The sequence below is a fragment of the Coenobita brevimanus genome, chromosome 92 (genome assembly GCF_032717465.1).
Source record: "Coenobita brevimanus isolate Jiangsu-jjx chromosome 92, ASM3271746v2, whole genome shotgun sequence".
Lineage (NCBI taxonomy): Eukaryota > Metazoa > Arthropoda > Malacostraca > Decapoda > Coenobitidae > Coenobita > Coenobita brevimanus.
The window spans coordinates 9,003,638-9,022,161 of NC_137045.1; the positions used below are offsets into that span (position 1 = coordinate 9,003,638).

Consider the following 18,524-nt stretch of genomic DNA (forward strand, 5'->3'; position numbering starts at 1 on the left):
TAACATCTTGGCCAGGGAATGCACATTACTAAAACGGACTCTGTGTGTGTGTGTGTGTGTGTGTGTGTGTGTGTGTGTGTGTGTGTGTGTGTGTGTGTGTGTGTGTGTGTGTGTGTGTGTTTAAGGTGGAATTATGATCGTATGTGAGCTCGTGCATGTGCGACAGTTCGTGTAGGCATGTGAGAGCGTCTGTACGATGGAGTAAGTGTGAGGGAACATGTATGTAGTGCAATGGTGTTGGCTAAGCATGAGAGTGCGTGTAGATGGAATAATATACGTGTAAGAAAGTGTGTAGGATGGAACGATAAGCGCGAGGATGTGATAAATGTGTTTTAATCGGACTATAGGTAGACGAAGTGACGGAAAGTGCAGCAGCTGAACTTTAATGGCTGAACTGTGAACTGTGACAATGAACTGGTGACGCGCGTGACGTGGTGCGTGTCCCGTTTTGCCCAGAGTGGAGGTACCAACTACGCCCCGCCGCCGCAGCCGCTATGCAACGTGCGGACAGCGAGGCAGGCAGCGGCGGGAGCGTTGATACGGTGGTGCAGCTGCGGCGTGGCGGTACATGGCGTTGTGTCCCACCCCACGCCCATGTCCACACCAGAACCGCACAACGCAGACGGAGGAGCAGCAGCACCTCCGCCAGTGGTCTCCTGACACCCTCTACCAGGCGATCCATCGCCTCCCCACCTGCATCATGGAGGTTCTCAGTCCCCTTGGCAGCTTCGAACCTCCCCGGGGGGCGCAAACCCCTCCCATGGGCCGTCAAGGCCGGCCAAGGGGGAGATGAGGGGTCAGGGAATGAGGACTGGGAGGTGGGATGCCTCAGGAGGGTGGCACTGGCCGTGAAGGAGACCTGCATTAAGTAAGTCACACACACACACACACACACACACACACACACACACACACACACACACACCAATCATCATACATAAAGGAATAGGTGAAGGGGAATTTATTTCTTCTTTGTGTTGTTGTTTACATACTGGTATGAAGGAAGGGAAAAGCAGGCAGGCAGGCAGGGAGATGAAAATTAAGAAACAATACCAGTAAGAACCCTAAACTGGGGAGTTGACGGGAAAGGGAAGGAAAGGACAGTGCAAAAGAGGAGGCGGCAGGAAGGGCGTGTGAAGGGACGAGGGGGCGGCAGGATAGGACACAGCAACAGAGTGTAAAATTCTTAAAAGGAACACGGGGAGGCATTTGGTGTGTGTGTGTGTGTGTGTGTGTGTGTGTGTGTGTGTGTGTGTGTGTGTGTGTGTGTGTGTGTGTGTGTGTTTTAATTTATGAATGTGACTCAGAGAGAGAGAGAGACAGACAGACAGACACACACACACACACACACACACACACACACACACACACACAAACACACACACACACACACACACACACACACACACACACACACACACACACACTACCAACACTTGCTCAGATGGACCAGTTCACAACAGCACTGGCCAACGACGACAAAAACGACATAGGCAAAAAAAAAAAAAAAGAAAAAGAAAAAAAGAAAAACAGGCAAATGTAACGAGGGAAATATCGAATCAGGAACACGATCATCTTCATCCTCCAAAGCCTATTTTTTTTAATATTCTGTACACATAGGGTAGGTAGGATCCAAAAAGAGGAGAAAGAACAACACAAAAGTAGGAGAAGTATTAGAACTGTACGCAGAAAATACGGTCCCCACTTCCATCAGCGCACTACCGAAAAATATCATCATCACCGGCATCATACCTTTATACCAGACAAAAAAGTACGAGAACTAGCAGAACACACACACACACACACACACACACACACACACACACACACACACACACACACACACAGTACATTACTCATTACTGAAGAAAATCACCCTCATCAACAGCAGCATCCTAACCTTAGTCTAACTTCGACAAATGTGCAAGACAAGACTGAGAAAAAGGAAGAAGAAAAAACACAAAAGCAGAGGTAGCCAACTAGCAGAGTGCGCAGTGACTCTAAGATACACCTCAAGTAACTCATTAGTCTAAAATACACTATTATAGCGCGCTCTTTCTTTTTTTTTTTTTGCCTGACGATGATCCCTAATCTCGTTCAGCTCATATGATGGTTAAATGTGATCAGACTAGACGGTCGATTTGAGTTGTAATCAGGGATACTAATTTCTACTTCATGCTAAGGCTCATGATATTCATATAACAAAGACATAGTCCTCAAGTCGTAATACTTGTCTAGCTCCGTCATATGAAAAAGTCTAAACTACGAGTATATCATCATAAACGAATTAGGTCTACCACTATCATAAATGGGTAGATAAGATTCATAAACAATAAAGGGAATCATAATATTCGCCCTCTGAGATATACTGTAAAAAGTACAATGCCCAACGAAATTTTTCAAAATAGATCAAACCCCTATTCCCCCATAAATTTAGGAGCAAATTCTCAAGGAAATATAATAGTGTCATAGCTGCACGTGCGTCTTCAGGCCATCATCTTTTGCGCCACCTCAGGCCATATGATTCAAGAGGCTCCACATCAAAGTTCAGTGAGGCTGGGGGAGTGTGGAGGAACTCTGGAGAAACAGAGGGGAAGAGGAACTTCAGGCTGGCGTTGAGGATGGCTTACGAAATACTATGGCATAAGAGTAAACTTGGTATAAAAGCTAACTTTAGAAGCCGAGGGTCTGTTTTTCATTTTAATCTTCCTACATCCAGACGATTTTATTCTTCCGAATCCATTAGTATTAACATTCATCTATACACTGTCTCAAATTAAACGAGCTACTGTTAGCGTCCTGCAGATGGCGCCAACCCCCGAAGGATGTTTATCGAGTGAAGGGAGGGCAAATTCTGCCTGCAAGACATGTAAGGCCTTTGCTTCAGAAGTGGAGGGTTTGACGATAAAACCCTCCATATTTGGGCTCAAAGAATCTCTTGTCAGTGAAAATAATGAGAAATATAGGGACCTCACTCTAGGCACGGCATAGATACTAACTTTCGCCGAAACAAGATTTTTTTATACCATTAAATTAGTAATGACCTCCTTGGGCAGTAGCTCCAGTGGGCGTGTAAGGAAGATGAGGGTGAGTATGAGGTGGCAACTGGAGGGTGTGAGTCGAGGCGAGGCTGGCTGTGGCTGATGTGAATATTGCAGCGGGGTTAAAGGTGTTCTTATGTTGGCCTCACTCACACTGGCCGCGGCTCAGGTGGCGCCAGGCTGCTCGCTCATTTACCTCCACTGAAGAGGTTGTCATAAGTGCACCCGTCCACTCTTTGCATCGGTGACATATTTGACTGGCTTGTACTTGCTACCTCCGGATGACTGAATTCAGCCTAAAGGAGAATTATTTCTGTATCCAATCTCCCAAAGTTCGAACACTGTCTCCACAGTTGAAGGGAAACGGTCTGCCGTTAGTAAGATAAAAGCGTCATCGAACTGAAGTGGTTAATGCTGCTCCCAAAACCATCTTGCCCAGAAATCAGTCTTGCCCCGACACGTTCACACCTCCGTCTACATTCCTCCACCAGACGCCGGTTTGTTGGGGAGGAGGAGGTCAGTCCATTGTCTGCTTCTGAGGACTGCGTGTACCAGTATGTAATGTCATTACTGTGGTGGCGAGCGAAGGAGGGGGCGCTGCTATACCGCGTGGAATGGAACTATTTGGTCAGTCCGATGTGTGTGGGGACCGAAAAACTCAACGAACAATGCGACACTGAACATTAAAACAGAAGAAGCGCTTGGATGCATGTGTATAATTTTCCAGGAGTACCGTAGCTAATAAGTGTCCGTCTCATTTCGTCCCCTACATTGGTGAGACCCTCCAAATTTTCGTCCAAACATATGGCTATTAATAAAAAGGCCCCAACAAGTCGCACGTGGAATGAAGCTTAGTGTAAGATCAATAATAACCTGCAAGACCTGGTGCTGTGCTGCCAAGTGGCGTGAGAATAAGACCTGGAGGCGAAATAATGTGAGGTGAGTAGCGGTGAGAGGTGTGTCTTTTGTTACTTTGTGGTTTTGGGCAGTAAAGTGTGTTGAGAGAAACCGTATCAGAGCAGCATGAGTCTTGAGTCTACTGTACCCCTAAAAGAAAGGAAGGAAGTAGAGGAGAGGAAGGTGAGAGAGGAAGGAAGGATGGAAAAAAGAAAGAAAGAAATGATGGAAGGAAGGAAAGAACAAAGAAAGAAAAAGAAAAAAAATGAAAGTAGACGAAAATGAGCTAGAAGAAAGGAAAGGAGAGTAAGATTGTAAAGAGAAGAAATGATGGAAAGGAAGAAAGGAAATGAGGAAGGAAAGATGGAAGAAACGAGGAAGTAAGGAGAGGAGAGGAAAGGAAAGGAAAGGAAAAGAATGAGAGGGCAGGAAGGAAGGAAGAAGAGGAAAGGAAAGGAGAAAGAAAAAGAAGGAAGGAAGGAAGGAAGGAAAGGGAAGGGAAGGAACGGTACAGAAAGGGATGGAAGTAAGGAATGGAAAAGAATGAGACAGGGGGGGAAAGAAGGAAGGATGGAAGAAGTAGGGAGAGGAAACAGAAGGTAAAGAATGTGAGATGGAATGAAGGAAGGAAGGAGAGGAAACCAAGGAGACAGAAAGAGAAGGAAGCAAGGAAGGTGAAAAGGAAAGGATACAGAAAGGGAAGGAAAGAACTAGAGAGGAAGGGAGAGAAAGAGGGAAGGAAGAAAGAAAGGGAGAAGTAGGGAAAGGAAAAGGAAGGAAAAGAATGAGAGGGAAGGAAGAAAAGGAAAGGAAAGGAGACAGAAAGAGAAGGAAGGAAGGAGATGAAAGGAATGGATACAGAGAGGGAAGGAAGTAAGGAAAGGAAAAAAATGAACAGGGAAGGAGGGAAGCAAGGGAGGAGGGAAGAAAGGGGAGACAAAGAGTGAAAAGAGGAAGGCAGGAAGGAAGAAGGAAATCAAGAAGCCTGTTGCCACCACAGTGATCAGGGTCCACATTTACAAACCTTCTTAAGCTTAACCTGGCACATAAGACTGTGATCATCCCTTTGTCTTCACTCACACGGCTACCACACACCTCGAAAGTAAACCGGAGACAATATGAGTGAAATATATACAAAAACAAAACTATATCTGCTACTAGGAACCTGATAAGTCTTGATATCTTACTGACTGGCTAAGAATGATGATAAATAAGGCTTCTGGGTCCAGGGTCTGTGCTAAGTGACACTGATGGACTTGGGGGAGGGGGAAGGGGGATGGGAGAAGAGTGAAAAGGGAGAGGGGGAAAGGGGGAGAGGGGGAAAGTGGTGGGATGAGGTCGGAGTTGAGATCCACACATATATAAATTGTTTCAACCTTCTTCTCCTTATCTTTCCTGCAATAACCACTCTGATGTTACGACGGAGTAATGTAGGTGTGTTTGTGGTGGAACGGAAAGTTGGGGAGGGGGGAATGACTGAAGTGGGGGGGGGGAAGAATGGGAAATAGGAGTGACTGGGGTGGAGAAGTGACTGGTGTAGGGGAGAGGGAAGTGACTGTGGCAGGGGCAGAGGGGGAGTGACTGGGGTAGGTGGAGAGGAGGAAGTAACAGGGGTAGGGGGTTGGGGGAAGTGGCTGGGGTAGGGGAGAGGGTGGAGTGACTGGGGTAAGGGAGAGGGTGGAGTGACTGGGGTAGGGGAGAGGAGGATGTAACGAAGGGAAGGGGAGCGGGGAATGACTGGTGGGGGAATGAGGGGGAGTGACTAGGGGAAGCAGAGAGGGAAAGTGACTGGAGGGGTAGGGAAAAGAGAGAGAGAGAGAGAGAGAGAGAGACTGTGTGTGTGTGTGTGTGTGTGTGGTGACCTGGGGCTGCATCACGTTCAGGTAATCACTAAATTAATACTCCTTGAGCCCATTACACACGAGGTGGGTAGGTCAGGCTGCGTCCACACGATTTTAACCCTTCAGACCAAGGACACAGGCTACTCCCTCACCTTGTACAATGGCCCGTATTCTCGTCAGGTAAGGAGGTTCCCTAACACCTCTCCCTTAGCGATTTATTTCCGGATATGGCTGGATAATATCCTTTTGTACGTTATTTATACAGAGTACGGTGATACTGGAAGGATTCATATAACACAGAAGAGGACAATAAAGAGTAATAAGCAAAATACGAGTAAATCGCTTATGAAAAGGTACTAGGGGGCTTCCTTAACCGACGAGAATACCAGTTCCAGTAATTATTCCCGTTACATCTCGTCTCTTATTATCCTGCACCACATGATGAGAAATTTTGGTTCAGGTCAGGACGCCGTTGACAGTGCTGGCAACTTGCATCCTCTTATATAGTGGTAATTTTAAGACCAAGTAATCAGGTTTCCTTGACTGAAAGAACTAATGAAAAAACAAAAGGGGATGAAATAAGAGGGAGAAGAGCGATTGCCGAGGGCATGCGGCAGTTGTGGAAGCTTGCCACGGGTTAGTAAATAAGGATCACAGATTCTTCTTAAATGTATAACTAACACGGTTCGAGATATTTATAATTGCGAAAATAACTCTGAGGTCTGCCATGCATTTGTCGTGCCTACCCTGGATAAAACACATACATAAAGGTCTACAGATATAGACACAGACAGTTAAATATGTGCTTCCATACATGCATATAACCACACATAAGGGCAAACGAACATAAATATCTACAAGTAACAAACGCGAGGGAAAAAAAAAAAAATCATGCTTTCAGGAGACAACATAAAACACTCCTAACCTCACCATCGTCGCCGCACCAGCACGGACATAAGCCTACACTGCTTTTCAGCTTGGCATTGTTCTCCGGTCTCTCACTCTCTTCCGCGACGCACACACGGGCAAACCGACGCGGAGCAATTCCCGCGATGCCCACGCGACGATACAACACATGCATAGGCTACTGTACAGTACACACCAGCCACACAGACAGCAACACATGCATAACTTACCCCCTCCACACAACAGATCCTCACGGTTGTCTTTTTTTTTTTTTTTTTGCATCAGACACATGACATATCCATGGTAAGCGTTCTCTTTCACATGTAACTCTATATATTTGACTGCTACAAGTATTAATTTAGTGACTGAGTCACAAATTACTGACGATAAATTACGAGAAATTACCGGAACTGACTGGTTGGTGTCTCTGTCGACTGCCTGGCACAATCACAAAGACTTTTCAAAATTTGACGGCTACCAATTTTGGCGTTAGACATACAGTATACCTAAAATTTACGTTTGGTGCAAGGTCGGCTCATTCAATATTGACTGCCGGGGATGTGGCAAAATAGCTAAGGGTAAAATAAGTTAAGAGCTGCTAGAAATTAAGTGGCAAAGAGTCTATGAGAGGTAACCGGCTCTCACTTCACCGTATATCACGCTCCTACGGCTGATCGATCATAACTAGCTACAAACACCAGGCATCATTAACAATAAACGCTCGTAATTGCACAGTCGTCATAAATCCTTAATAATTATGAATATTTAACTGTACACTGAGCTAAATTACTAAGAATAAAATATAATGAGTTAGGAAAGCTACGAGATTGGCTTGTTGATGGTGTTTATTGGCTGGCAAGATCATTACTCTCCACTCCACAGTGTCATTACCTGACAAAAGGCCACTCTCGCAACATGAACCCAGATTCATAGTTGCATGAAATTCAGTGGGTCTGTTTTGAGGTAGGAGTAAGTCCCCCTGGCTTACTAGTTGAAGCGACTCTCCAGTCGAACCACTTATCAACTGAGCTGAAAGGGGTTTCGGATCTTGGTCAGGTTCAAACAAGCGCGCCATGAGCACACCCGACTCCCTGGGTTGACGACTCGTAATTCTAGCGTTAACACACTAAAGGTCCATGTTGAAATTCTCTCACACGTTCAGTCATTAGTGACCGACTGTTGGTGGTGTTTACTAATTCACTACATCGGATAAGTAAGGGTAAATGAAGTTTCGAAGTGGTAGGTGAATCAAACGGTTTCTATACCATGTGTCGGCAAATAAACTGGTTAAAACTAGTGTTGGTGCTTCAGATTCAAAGCTCTTACCGGAATTCGTACCCATCACTTGACCAAAAATCTTCACTATGGGGTGCGGCATATTAAGTGGCACGGGGATTATAAAAGGGAATCATACCTCTGTCCTTAGCTTTGTTCAAACCAATATTTCGGGCGTATGCTTAACCTCTTCAGCCCGATGAAGTATTTTTCATTTTATTCTTTGCTATCTCCAGACCTCCCTTTCCATGGGGGAAGCAGCCTAGGTATATAGATAGATAGATCTCCAGACAGTTTTATTCAGCTCTGGAGAAACTTCGAACTGGAAAGGCTTTTACCCCTTTACTGCATGAGGTATCTCTTAAGCTGGATAAAATCATCTGGAGGAAGCAAGATAAAAAAAAAAAAAAAGATCATCAGCCCGATGGAATTAATCAGCCAAGAAAGAACCTCCGATAATGAAAGGAATCTCTTCATCCCTTCAACCCGAGAACGTCCTTTATATTCTTTTCTTGCTCTCTCCAAACAATTTTATTCACCTTCGGATAGTTTTTTTTTTGTTTTTATTGGAGAGTTAAATACAGCCTTCACCCTTTAAGTTACGGGTGGCTCTCATAAGCTAAATAAAATCGAAAGCGGCAAAAAAGTATAAGAATAATAATATTACTAAAGCGCTATTATCATCTTCATATGTAACAAAATATCCCACTATTCCAGCGGGATGAGTAAAATCCATGATCATTCACACCTCTAGACCCTACCTAACTCCATCCTCAGGTAGGAAAAAGAGGTCTGGATGATGATGAGGGACTATACTCATTCTGTTGGAACAATGGCATATATATATACAGTATATATATATATATATATATATATATATATATATATATATATATATATATATATATATATATATAATTAAAGACAAAACGGTCATCTGTGTTTATGTATGCGTGTGTCTATGTTGGCATGTAAGTAGGCTGTGCATACATGTATAGGATGCATGTATATAAGTACGGTATGTATGCCTGTATGTACTGTATGTATGAGGGCCCTGTCTGAGTGCACCTAGAGCACTATATTTGCACGTCCAGTAGGTTACGTAAGGTATGTACCAGTACCGATAAGCATTTAGGCCCTGTGTAGGTATGTATGTTCCAGTACGTACATGTAAGACCTATATACTATAAGAGCGGACGTCGAGAGTTTGGAGTACACAAGGGGTGAGGGGGGTGCGAGAACACAAGAGGTGAACGTGAGTTAACCCGCCTGCCGCCCCTACTTATCTTTTACCGAGAAAGGGGGGGAACGGGGTTTTGAGAGAGAGAGAGAGAGAGAGAGAGAGAGAGAGAGAGGATGGGAGGGCTAAAAGGTTTTAAGACACAAACAGGACAAATTAGAGACAAAATCACACAGACAAGGAAGAGGAAAGAAACAAAATGCCAGCTGGGATAGGACGCAGAAAAAGAAATGAATAAAAGCAGGAAAAATCTAGGCAGCAAACGAAAAACTGCAGGGAAGAGAGGAATAAAAACGCTGGAAAAGACACAGAAAGCGAGAATAATGAAAAACTGGAGTGAAAAGAAAATAACAATGTTTGAAACGAGGAGAAAACTTGAAGGAGGGAAGCAAAAGGGACGAAGCGGGGTGAGGGAATGGCAAAATGAAGAGATGACAAGAGAAAGAAAAACTGGGGAAAAGAATAGACAAAGGAGGCAAGACTGAAAAGAGGAAAGCATGAAAACAAAAAGGTAAAGAGATGATAATGGAAAACAAGAAACTATTGGTAGAAGGAAGGATTATAAAAGGAAAAAAGGGAAAGGTTTCGGTAAGGATGGATGGGAGAGGACATGAGGTGCGGACGGTGTGATAGGTGGAAATTAAGAAAACTACTGCTAGATAAGTAACACCAACTTCTCTTTTAAACCACACTCTAGGACAGTCAGTTTTACCCGTGCTACCGTCGACATTGTCACATTCAACGTAAAAGGACACTTCTCGTAACGAAGAGATTAACGGAAAGGGTGAGTGTGCAGGTAATGGTATAAGGAAATTACTAAGAAACTTATCCCCCAAACCACCTAATTTCTTCTCCATTACGTTAAGGTAAGTTCGCACTCTATCATCGCATTACTCAACTTCTCCTATGCAGCCAAAAAGGTGAGTTCCCATTTAAAATAATCGCAGGGTTTATTTGAAAGGTAAGGTACTGTACAATGAGATAGGATCTAATCGCATATTTCAACATGTAAACAAGTCTATAGTATTACTGAATTATCTGGCAACAGTTTCACCTTAAAGATAAAACGTCTCTCCTGACCGATTTTCTGATTTTCTTATCCCTTTGCATAACAATGCCTTGTATATTTCATTCATCACCAGTGTACTTAATTCAACTTTGGAATGAGTGAAGGGGTGGGTTAGTTACAACTTTCATGAACTTCTATACATCCCTTCAATTTCCCTACGCTGCGTCAAGTCCCCTGTTTCGCCCTCAGGCTTCAGGAAGGATAAAACACTGCGTCATCGTACAAGAGGGCATTAACTACCTTGCCACAGTTTCACCTTTAAGAAAATAATAGGTCTCTTGAAAATCCTCATTAACCTAGTTCCTCAAGGCTAAAAATATAAAGTTGATCTCGTATTTATCCTCCACCCTCATTACCCCCGACTAGGCTAACTCTTAAAAGACACTTCTAATTACTTGACCCTCTCTCTCTCTCTCTCTCTCTCTCTCTCCTGCCACCGCACCAATTTTCGATCTTTTTTTTTCTTCTCAACCCTATCCTCTCCTACCCATTGTCCCTGAGGCTTGGTTTCTATCCATTTTCCTCTGGACTCCTCCTTTGATATGCAGCATTCTAAATTATAGTCGATGTTCTTGCCTTTAAGGTGAAGAGGGTTTTAAAATATTCTAGATTTGCAGAAAACCCCAAATAAATTATAACCACTTGTGGAATCATACTGTATACAGGAACTTCACCCTGTTTAGCTACTAACACCATTTGTTATTAATTCGGTTTATAAAATTATTAGAAAAAAGCAAGAGTAATTATTTAATCACACCATACCAATTCTGTATACCATATTAATTCCACATATTTTAAAAACCCGTGTTAATAATTCCATATTTTTGTGCAGGTACCGACACACACGCATCAGCAGCAAAAAGATGCGTAAGCGGGTGGTGCAGAAGAACGGAGAGTGTAACGTATCCCCGTCCAACGTTGCCAAGCGCAGGCGTCGCTACCTCCAGGATATCTTCACTACCCTCGTCGATATTCAGGTTAGCAACACTGACATGAATTAATTACGCCCATTGTACACTCACGCCACATTCATACAGGAAAAAAAAAATCTTCGCTAGCCTCGCCAAGGTATAATAAATAACATACTCGTACAACTGCCACATGTCCAGTAATATACGTCACCAAGCATAGCAGGTTTCGTAACAGCTACGTGATATTCTAACCATTTTTGATAATAATCTGACAGGTGACCTCAACCCTGATGACAGGGTACATACACGCCAGATCAGTGCATATATACACACTAAATATCACATGATGCAACGGTACACACTACACACGCCTCCCACTGTAGGACTACCGTACGTGCTCCTCTCACTGCAACTCATATACCACACCTCACGCGATGCAGGCTTTGAAGACGAAGCCAAACGGGAAGTTGGGGGTTTGTTTAAAATTATGGTAAAGTTTAAGGTAGACACAACAAACGTACTAAAACAAATGAAATGTGATAATATTTCCTGAATGATTATAAAAAATGACAGACAGACAGACAGGCAGACAGACACAGACAGTCAGACAAAGTAAAAATGAAAATGAAAGAGGGAAAGTTACGTACAGTGAAAAAGTACAATTCACTATAAACACCGCAAAATTATAAAAATATTGCTTGCTACCTGTATATATATATATATATATATATATATATATATATATATATATATATATATATATATATATACAGTATATATATATTTGGGTGGGGGAGACCTCTTGTAGTGATGATTTAGAATTTAGATGAAGGTTATACCTAACCTCACCAGTTTAGGGAGTCACTCCAAAGCAGCATGAAATATTAGCTGAAGGTAATAAGAATGAAGCGTGAAATACGTCATCGTGGTGAAGGGTTAATATGTGAAGAGGTGACCAGTGATTAATTTCTAAGTGGTAGTTACTCAAAAGAGTATTATGGGCTGAGGACAAGTAAACTACCTGCTATACATCATTATCTTTTAGGCAGTCCTGCTTTAACTGACAGCTAAGTGATAAGACAAAAACAGGACAGATATAGTAACTGCAGCCATCAGTGTCATCAACTTAACCTCAGCAGACAAACTTGGAATTATTAACAGGTCTAATTAAATACTCAGGCAACTACAATAATCACCTCATTCATAGGCTCGAGATGTTCCATTGTACTTTAATATACTTTTTGTTTCGGCGTTGAATTACTTCACAGATACAGAATATAGATAGGCAGATAGATATAGATATAGATGGATAGATAGATAGACAGATAATAGACAGACAGACAGATGAAAGGATAGATAGACAGATAGACTAAATGACTGCTTGATTGATACCAGTATTCATTTTTCATATTTCAATTTTCTTGGTAAGGGGTTGTTCAAAATATGAAATAATATTCAGTCCATAGTTCTTAGCTACGGTACAACATTAAATCATTCTATTATACAAAGTGTCATTTAGCCACAACAATATTCAAGTGCTACCGTTGGCAATGCAGAGCTAATAATTTATAATCCATTAACTTTAGCGTCTTCCCACCGTAAACAAACACTACCCGCACTCACAAACGCTACCGTAAGATGATATGGCAATACAATATACCGAATTATGACAAAATTCGTCCTTGCAATCAGAAAATCATCATCTTCCCGCTCATTGTCTGGCACAGCATTAATTTTCATAACTCAAAACAGTCATATACACGAAGAACATCCGATTTACGGGGAAAGCTTTGAAAACATGCAAATCGCGGCCGACAGGTTTTCTTACATGTGCATTTTAAACTGTCTATGAGCTATATGTTTATCATATACGAACAAAATGTTTATACTTACATCACTGGAAAGATGAACAGTGTCTGTGGCCCAGAATGATAGTCTTGTTTCTCACTTATTCAAACACTATTGGGACACCGCAGTCCGAACACAAATTATCCAACCTGACGCCAAGGGGATACGGGCTTATTTTTAAATGTATGACGAAACTAATTTGAAATTTTTCAGTAAATGAAAATGTACTACTATAATTTTAATACTTAAGTTAGGATTTTTTCAGCAGAAAATTACTTATATTTGTTACTTAGAATACGTTCCAGTTTGCAAGTTAAAGAAAGCTTCAGTATCCTCCCAGAGAACTCTTTTCCCATGCCCTTTACTCTTTCCCATACTACTGTAGACTGTACTTAAAGCTGAGTATATTACTTCTCCACAGTGGCGGTGGACCCTGCTGGTGTTTGCAATGTCCTTCATCTGTTCGTGGATGTTCTTCGCCATAGTGTGGTGGGTGATCGCCTATACCCACGACGATTTTGAGACAGCACATTTACCTAATGAACAAGAAGCTTCAAAGTAAGTGGTTATGACAGAAGCTGGAGACACAAGTCTGACTTTCAAGATTTTCTGCCATGGCAATGGATGTTTCATAAATTCTAAATAGTTTACTATAAATTAAGACGATTCCATGCTATTTCACTTTCTCGCCTGCTATGGACAGTTTTTTTTTTTTTTTTTTTTTTAATTTTCCATACGTTACCACAGAAAGGTTTTGCTAAGCTGAGAATTCTAGTGGCCAGAGGGCAGATAATATTCCTGATTATCCCTTCGACTGCTAGTTCCCTCAGATATTTCGAATGTTTCGGATTTTGGCATGAAGAAAATACCTAAATATCCATGGCTATTAAAGGAATAAAATAGCCAAAATAGCCTACTTGTGCCTAATGATAACTTGGTAAAAAAAAAAAAAAAAAAAAACTTACAATGGCGACGTCATTATTATTTCACTCTAATACTGAAGGCTTCAGTTTCATGACTGCAACCACTTTCAGGACTAGAAGTCACGCTTCTCTCTTTATCCTTAAGAAAATGAAAGAAGAAGAAAAAAGGAAAATACAAAAAGAAAGGGAGTTAATGTCAGCCTAATACTATTATAGCTTAAAAAAAAAAAAAAGTTTCTGATGATATAACAATGTGAAAAAGAAAACTTCAGAAAAATTTTCCATTCTTCCCACATTACTTGTTGCTTGTAAAAAAAAAAAAAAAAAAATCCTGGATATTCCTAAAACTCATGCCAGGGTAGGGACAGCTGCAGTATTCTGTTCCATTAAGATGAATTGAAGCCACGGGAACCTAACAGTGTTCATGATGTCATTTTGAGTATTTGTATTCAGGTGGACGCCGTGTGTGGTGAACATCTACAGCTTCACGTCGTGCTTCCTGTTCAGCGTGGAGACCCAGCACACCATAGGCTACGGGTCCCGCCACACCACCGAGGAGTGCCCCGAGGCCATCTTTGTTATGTGTTTGCAGAGCATCACTGGCGTCATGATTCAGGTACAACATGAGTAGGAGTTGTTGCTGCTTAGTCCAAAACAGTCTGTCTGGCCGAACAGCCCCATTGATCACAAGCAAGCAGCCGCATACCCCAACAAGAATTAGTTGACCACATTACCACATCAGCTGATTAACACGTAGTTTCCTCGGCTGTATTAAAAAAAAAATCCAAGTTTTTCCGTTAATGAGACCACAAAAATCTTAAACAAACCACAAATCTGCAGCAGACCTACTGTATTGCATGCTTGTACATTCATTACCCCTCTTACATCATTTTAAAAAATAAACCAGCATGACGCATCGGTTGAAAATTTTCGTTATTCAAAAACACCAGACACAGATATATAACGAAAACAGTCAAGATCTACGTTTATCTAATGCTTGGTTAAATTACTTACTGTAACCTGGTGGCTGTACTGAACTTTATGCATCCTCCCCCTTCTTCTTCCCAGAAAATTATTTTATAACCTAGGAACTATATTCTCGCAGACCTAGGAGACTCCCTATAACCTCTTTCCTAGCGATACGATATTGTATAATGTTTTGACATTTCATCACACGTTACTGAAATGTTTAATATATAGGTACAATTTAAACAATAATATAAAGGTGAAAATAAACGTGCGTAGTAATAACAAACACGGATGAGGTATTAGGGATCCGCCTAAGCCCACCAGAACACGGCCGTAATTGTGATGCAGCCTGGGAGCGATTATAATATTAAGGGATTAGGGTATTAAGCCTTTGTTACATATATCACATGCCCTCCTCACCACTCACACTGCCACTACCCACACTGCCACCTCTCACGCTGCCACCACTGCCCCTGCCACCATCTACAATGCCAACACTACCCTTGCCATCCTTAACCATTTTTCCACCACTCACTGCTCACCCCCGACCCTTACCACTACCCCTACCATCACCCTACTATCCCCCACTATTATCTCTGTTACCTCTTAGTACCCCTGCCACTCCTTAGTACGGTACCCAGCCATCATCCTGTACCCATGCCATTGCCCCTACCATCACCCTCCCTTGCCCCCACCAGGCCTTCATGGTGGGCATCGTATTCGCCAAGCTGTCCCGCCCTAAGAAGCGCACGCAGACCCTTATGTTCTCGCGCAACGCCTGCCTCTGCCTGCGCGACGGCGAGATGACACTCCTCTTCCGCGTCGGGGACATGCGCAAGTCACACATCATAGAGGCTCACGTGCGGGCGCAGCTCATCAGGAAAAGGGTGACGCGGGAAGGAGAGGTGCTGCCCTTTTTCCAGTACGAGTTGGACGTGGGTTATGACATCGGGGAGGATCGCATCTTCTTCATCTGGCCCATGACCATCGTGCACAAGATCAACGAAAACTCCCCGCTCTACGACCTCTCCGCCCACGACCTGCTCAGGGAGAAGTTCGAGATCGTGGTCATCCTGGAGGGCGTCATCGAGTCCACAGGTGGGTACGAGCCTAGACGTTTTGGCGCGAGTGGTGGCGAAGACGGGATATTCTGTTTACGGGTTTTAAAGGATACATGAGTTCTTTAATAATTACACAGTATATATTCTTTCTAAAAGTTCTTATTTCATTAGTCAAAAACTGTCCTTTCATTAATGGATATATCATTTTGTTATAATCATCATTATATTCATATCTGATCCTATCGTTGTTTCTCAAAAGGTGGCAGTAATTTACTTGTGTACCTCTTATTTCTTTTGGGACATGAATCACTGGAGAAAGAAAGTGGCAAAAATCCCCCCCCCCTCCTTCCTGTCATAAGAGTAATGAGGCTGCATACAACACAGGTGCTGGTCGGTGGGGTTGCCCTATCCTTCCTCACTCACCCATTCCCCAACTTCTCACAGGCATGACGACGCAGGCCAGATCCTCCTACCTGCCCAATGAGATCCTGTGGGGGTACAGGTTCGAGCCCCTGGTGACATTCAATAAGGAGTTAGGAGAGTATGCGGTAGACTACTCCCTATTCAACAACACCTACCAGGTCAACACTCCGCTGTACTCCGCCAGGGAACTAGACAGACTCAACAACAGCCATGAGTCCACGCCAGGTAAGAGCTGGGAGGCGTCTGGGAAGGAGAAGAAGGAAGAGGAAATCAGAAAGAAGAAGGGAGGTTAGAAAGTTGGAGATAGGCTAGACAGGAGGACATGAGAGTTAGAATGAAGGAGAAGAGATGTCAGAAAGAAGAAAAGAATGTAGAAAAGAGAAGAGTGGTGAAAATGGAGGAGCAAAGAAGTTAAAAACAGGCATGGAAAGAAGAAGAGAGGTTAGAAAGGGGTTTAAAAAGAAGAAAGGTTAGAAAGCGACTTAGAAAGAAGATAAATGATAACAAGGATTTAGAAGGAGATAATTATGGTAAAAATCCTTGAAGTTAAAGTTTAGGGCTTCAAGAGAGTTGTATGGGAAAGTTGTAGACTCGTGGAGTGGTTATGGGGGAGGGTGTGGGGTTGTGGAGGGGTTATGGGGGAGGGTGTGGGGTTGTGGAGGGGTTATGGGGGAGGGTGGGGGTTGTGGAGGGGTTATGGGGGAGGGTGGGGGTTGTGGAGGGGTTATGGGGGAGGATGCGGGTTCTGACGGGGCTATGGGGGGAGGGTGGGGGTTGTGGAGGGGTTATGGGGGAGGATAGGGATTATGGGGGGCCTTCTTGCTATGCTATTCTTACCTTCAACTTGTAGAATTAGATATCACAGTAACAGAATTTCTCTGTTACAAGCAGTCTCGAAAGGACCATTAGGTCTGTTGCTGTTTGCTTTCCTTTGTACTGCTTTGTACTCTCTCTCTCTCTCTCTCTCTCTCTCTCTCTGCCTCACCTCCCCGTCCATCCAGCTGTCTCTCTCCCTGCTACCCTGTCATATCCTTCCCTCTTATCTCTCTCTCCCTGTCTCCCTCCTTCCTTCCCTCTCACCTTACTTTCCTGCCTCCTCTCTCTTTAATATATTCCTTCTCTCGTTCCTTTCCTCTTTCTCTCCCTGTCTCTTTCCCTTCTTTTCCTTCTCTCTCTCTCTCTCTCTCTCTCTCTCTCTCGCTTCCCTTACATTTTACCTGTCTCTCCACCACACCTGCTTACCCTACCTCTGTGCCTATATACCTGATCTCTTTCCTGCCTACCTCCCTTCATATCTGCCTAACCAAACTTGCCTAATCTCCCCCATTTCTGCCTACCTATCCTTGCCTAATCTCTTCCATATCTACCTGATACTTGCCTCACTTGTTACCTGTCTGCCTCACCTGTCCTCTTGTCTGCCTCACCTGCCTCCATATCTGCCTACCTGCCTACCTGTGGGTGTGAGATGCTGTGACCCGGGAGGAGGGGGAAATGGAGGGGAGAAGGGGGAGGAGGAAGGGGAGAAAGTATGAGTGACATCTTGCTCTCATCTGTCTCACCCTCACCCTCACCCTCACTCTCACCCTCACCCTCATCCTCACTCTCACCTTTACTCTCACCCTCATCCTCATCCTCATTCCCACCTCACCCTCATCTTCATCCTCATCCTCACCCTCACACGCATCCTCACCCTCACCCTCATCTTCATCCTCATCCTCACCCTCACCTTCATCCTTAGCCTCACCCTCACGTCACCTCACCTCACCCACACCCTCACCTCACTCTTCCCGCTCTTTTCTAACTTCAGAATTCTGGTTTAAATTTCTGACCTAGATCTTTTCTTCACCCCTACAGCTCTCTCTCTCTCTCTCTCTCTCTCTCTCTCTCTCTCTCTCTCTCTCTCTCTCTCTCTCTCTCTCTCTCTCTCTCTCTCTCTCTCTCTCTCTCTCTCTCTCTCCAACAACGACAACAAACAAAAGCTTCATCCCGCCGCCAGGACGGTTCCGAGACGCACCCCTGATAATACGCGGTCTCACATTACGTTTAAAAATAGGGACAAGACATAATGATGATGAAGTTACGGGTCAGAGGAAGAAAAATGTAAAGGTATTGTGAATTTT

The 18,524-nt window shown here is 43.4% G+C and overlaps 1 protein-coding gene across 1 annotated transcript in view; it reads left to right on the forward strand.

The window, feature by feature from the left end:
- LOC145412254 (ATP-sensitive inward rectifier potassium channel 12-like) overlaps positions 1 to 18,524 on the forward strand; it is a 233,856-nt gene that overhangs the window by 208,743 nt on the left and 6,589 nt on the right. The window contains exons 4-9 of the mRNA XM_080282203.1: positions 11,102 to 11,246; positions 13,450 to 13,586; positions 14,405 to 14,567; positions 15,619 to 16,018; positions 16,426 to 16,692; positions 17,902 to 17,930. Of these exons, the coding sequence (XP_080138329.1) occupies positions 11,102 to 11,246; positions 13,450 to 13,586; positions 14,405 to 14,567; positions 15,619 to 16,018; positions 16,426 to 16,692; positions 17,902 to 17,930 (1,141 nt within the window). The remainder of the gene's footprint in view (positions 1 to 11,101; positions 11,247 to 13,449; positions 13,587 to 14,404; positions 14,568 to 15,618; positions 16,019 to 16,425; positions 16,693 to 17,901; positions 17,931 to 18,524) is intronic.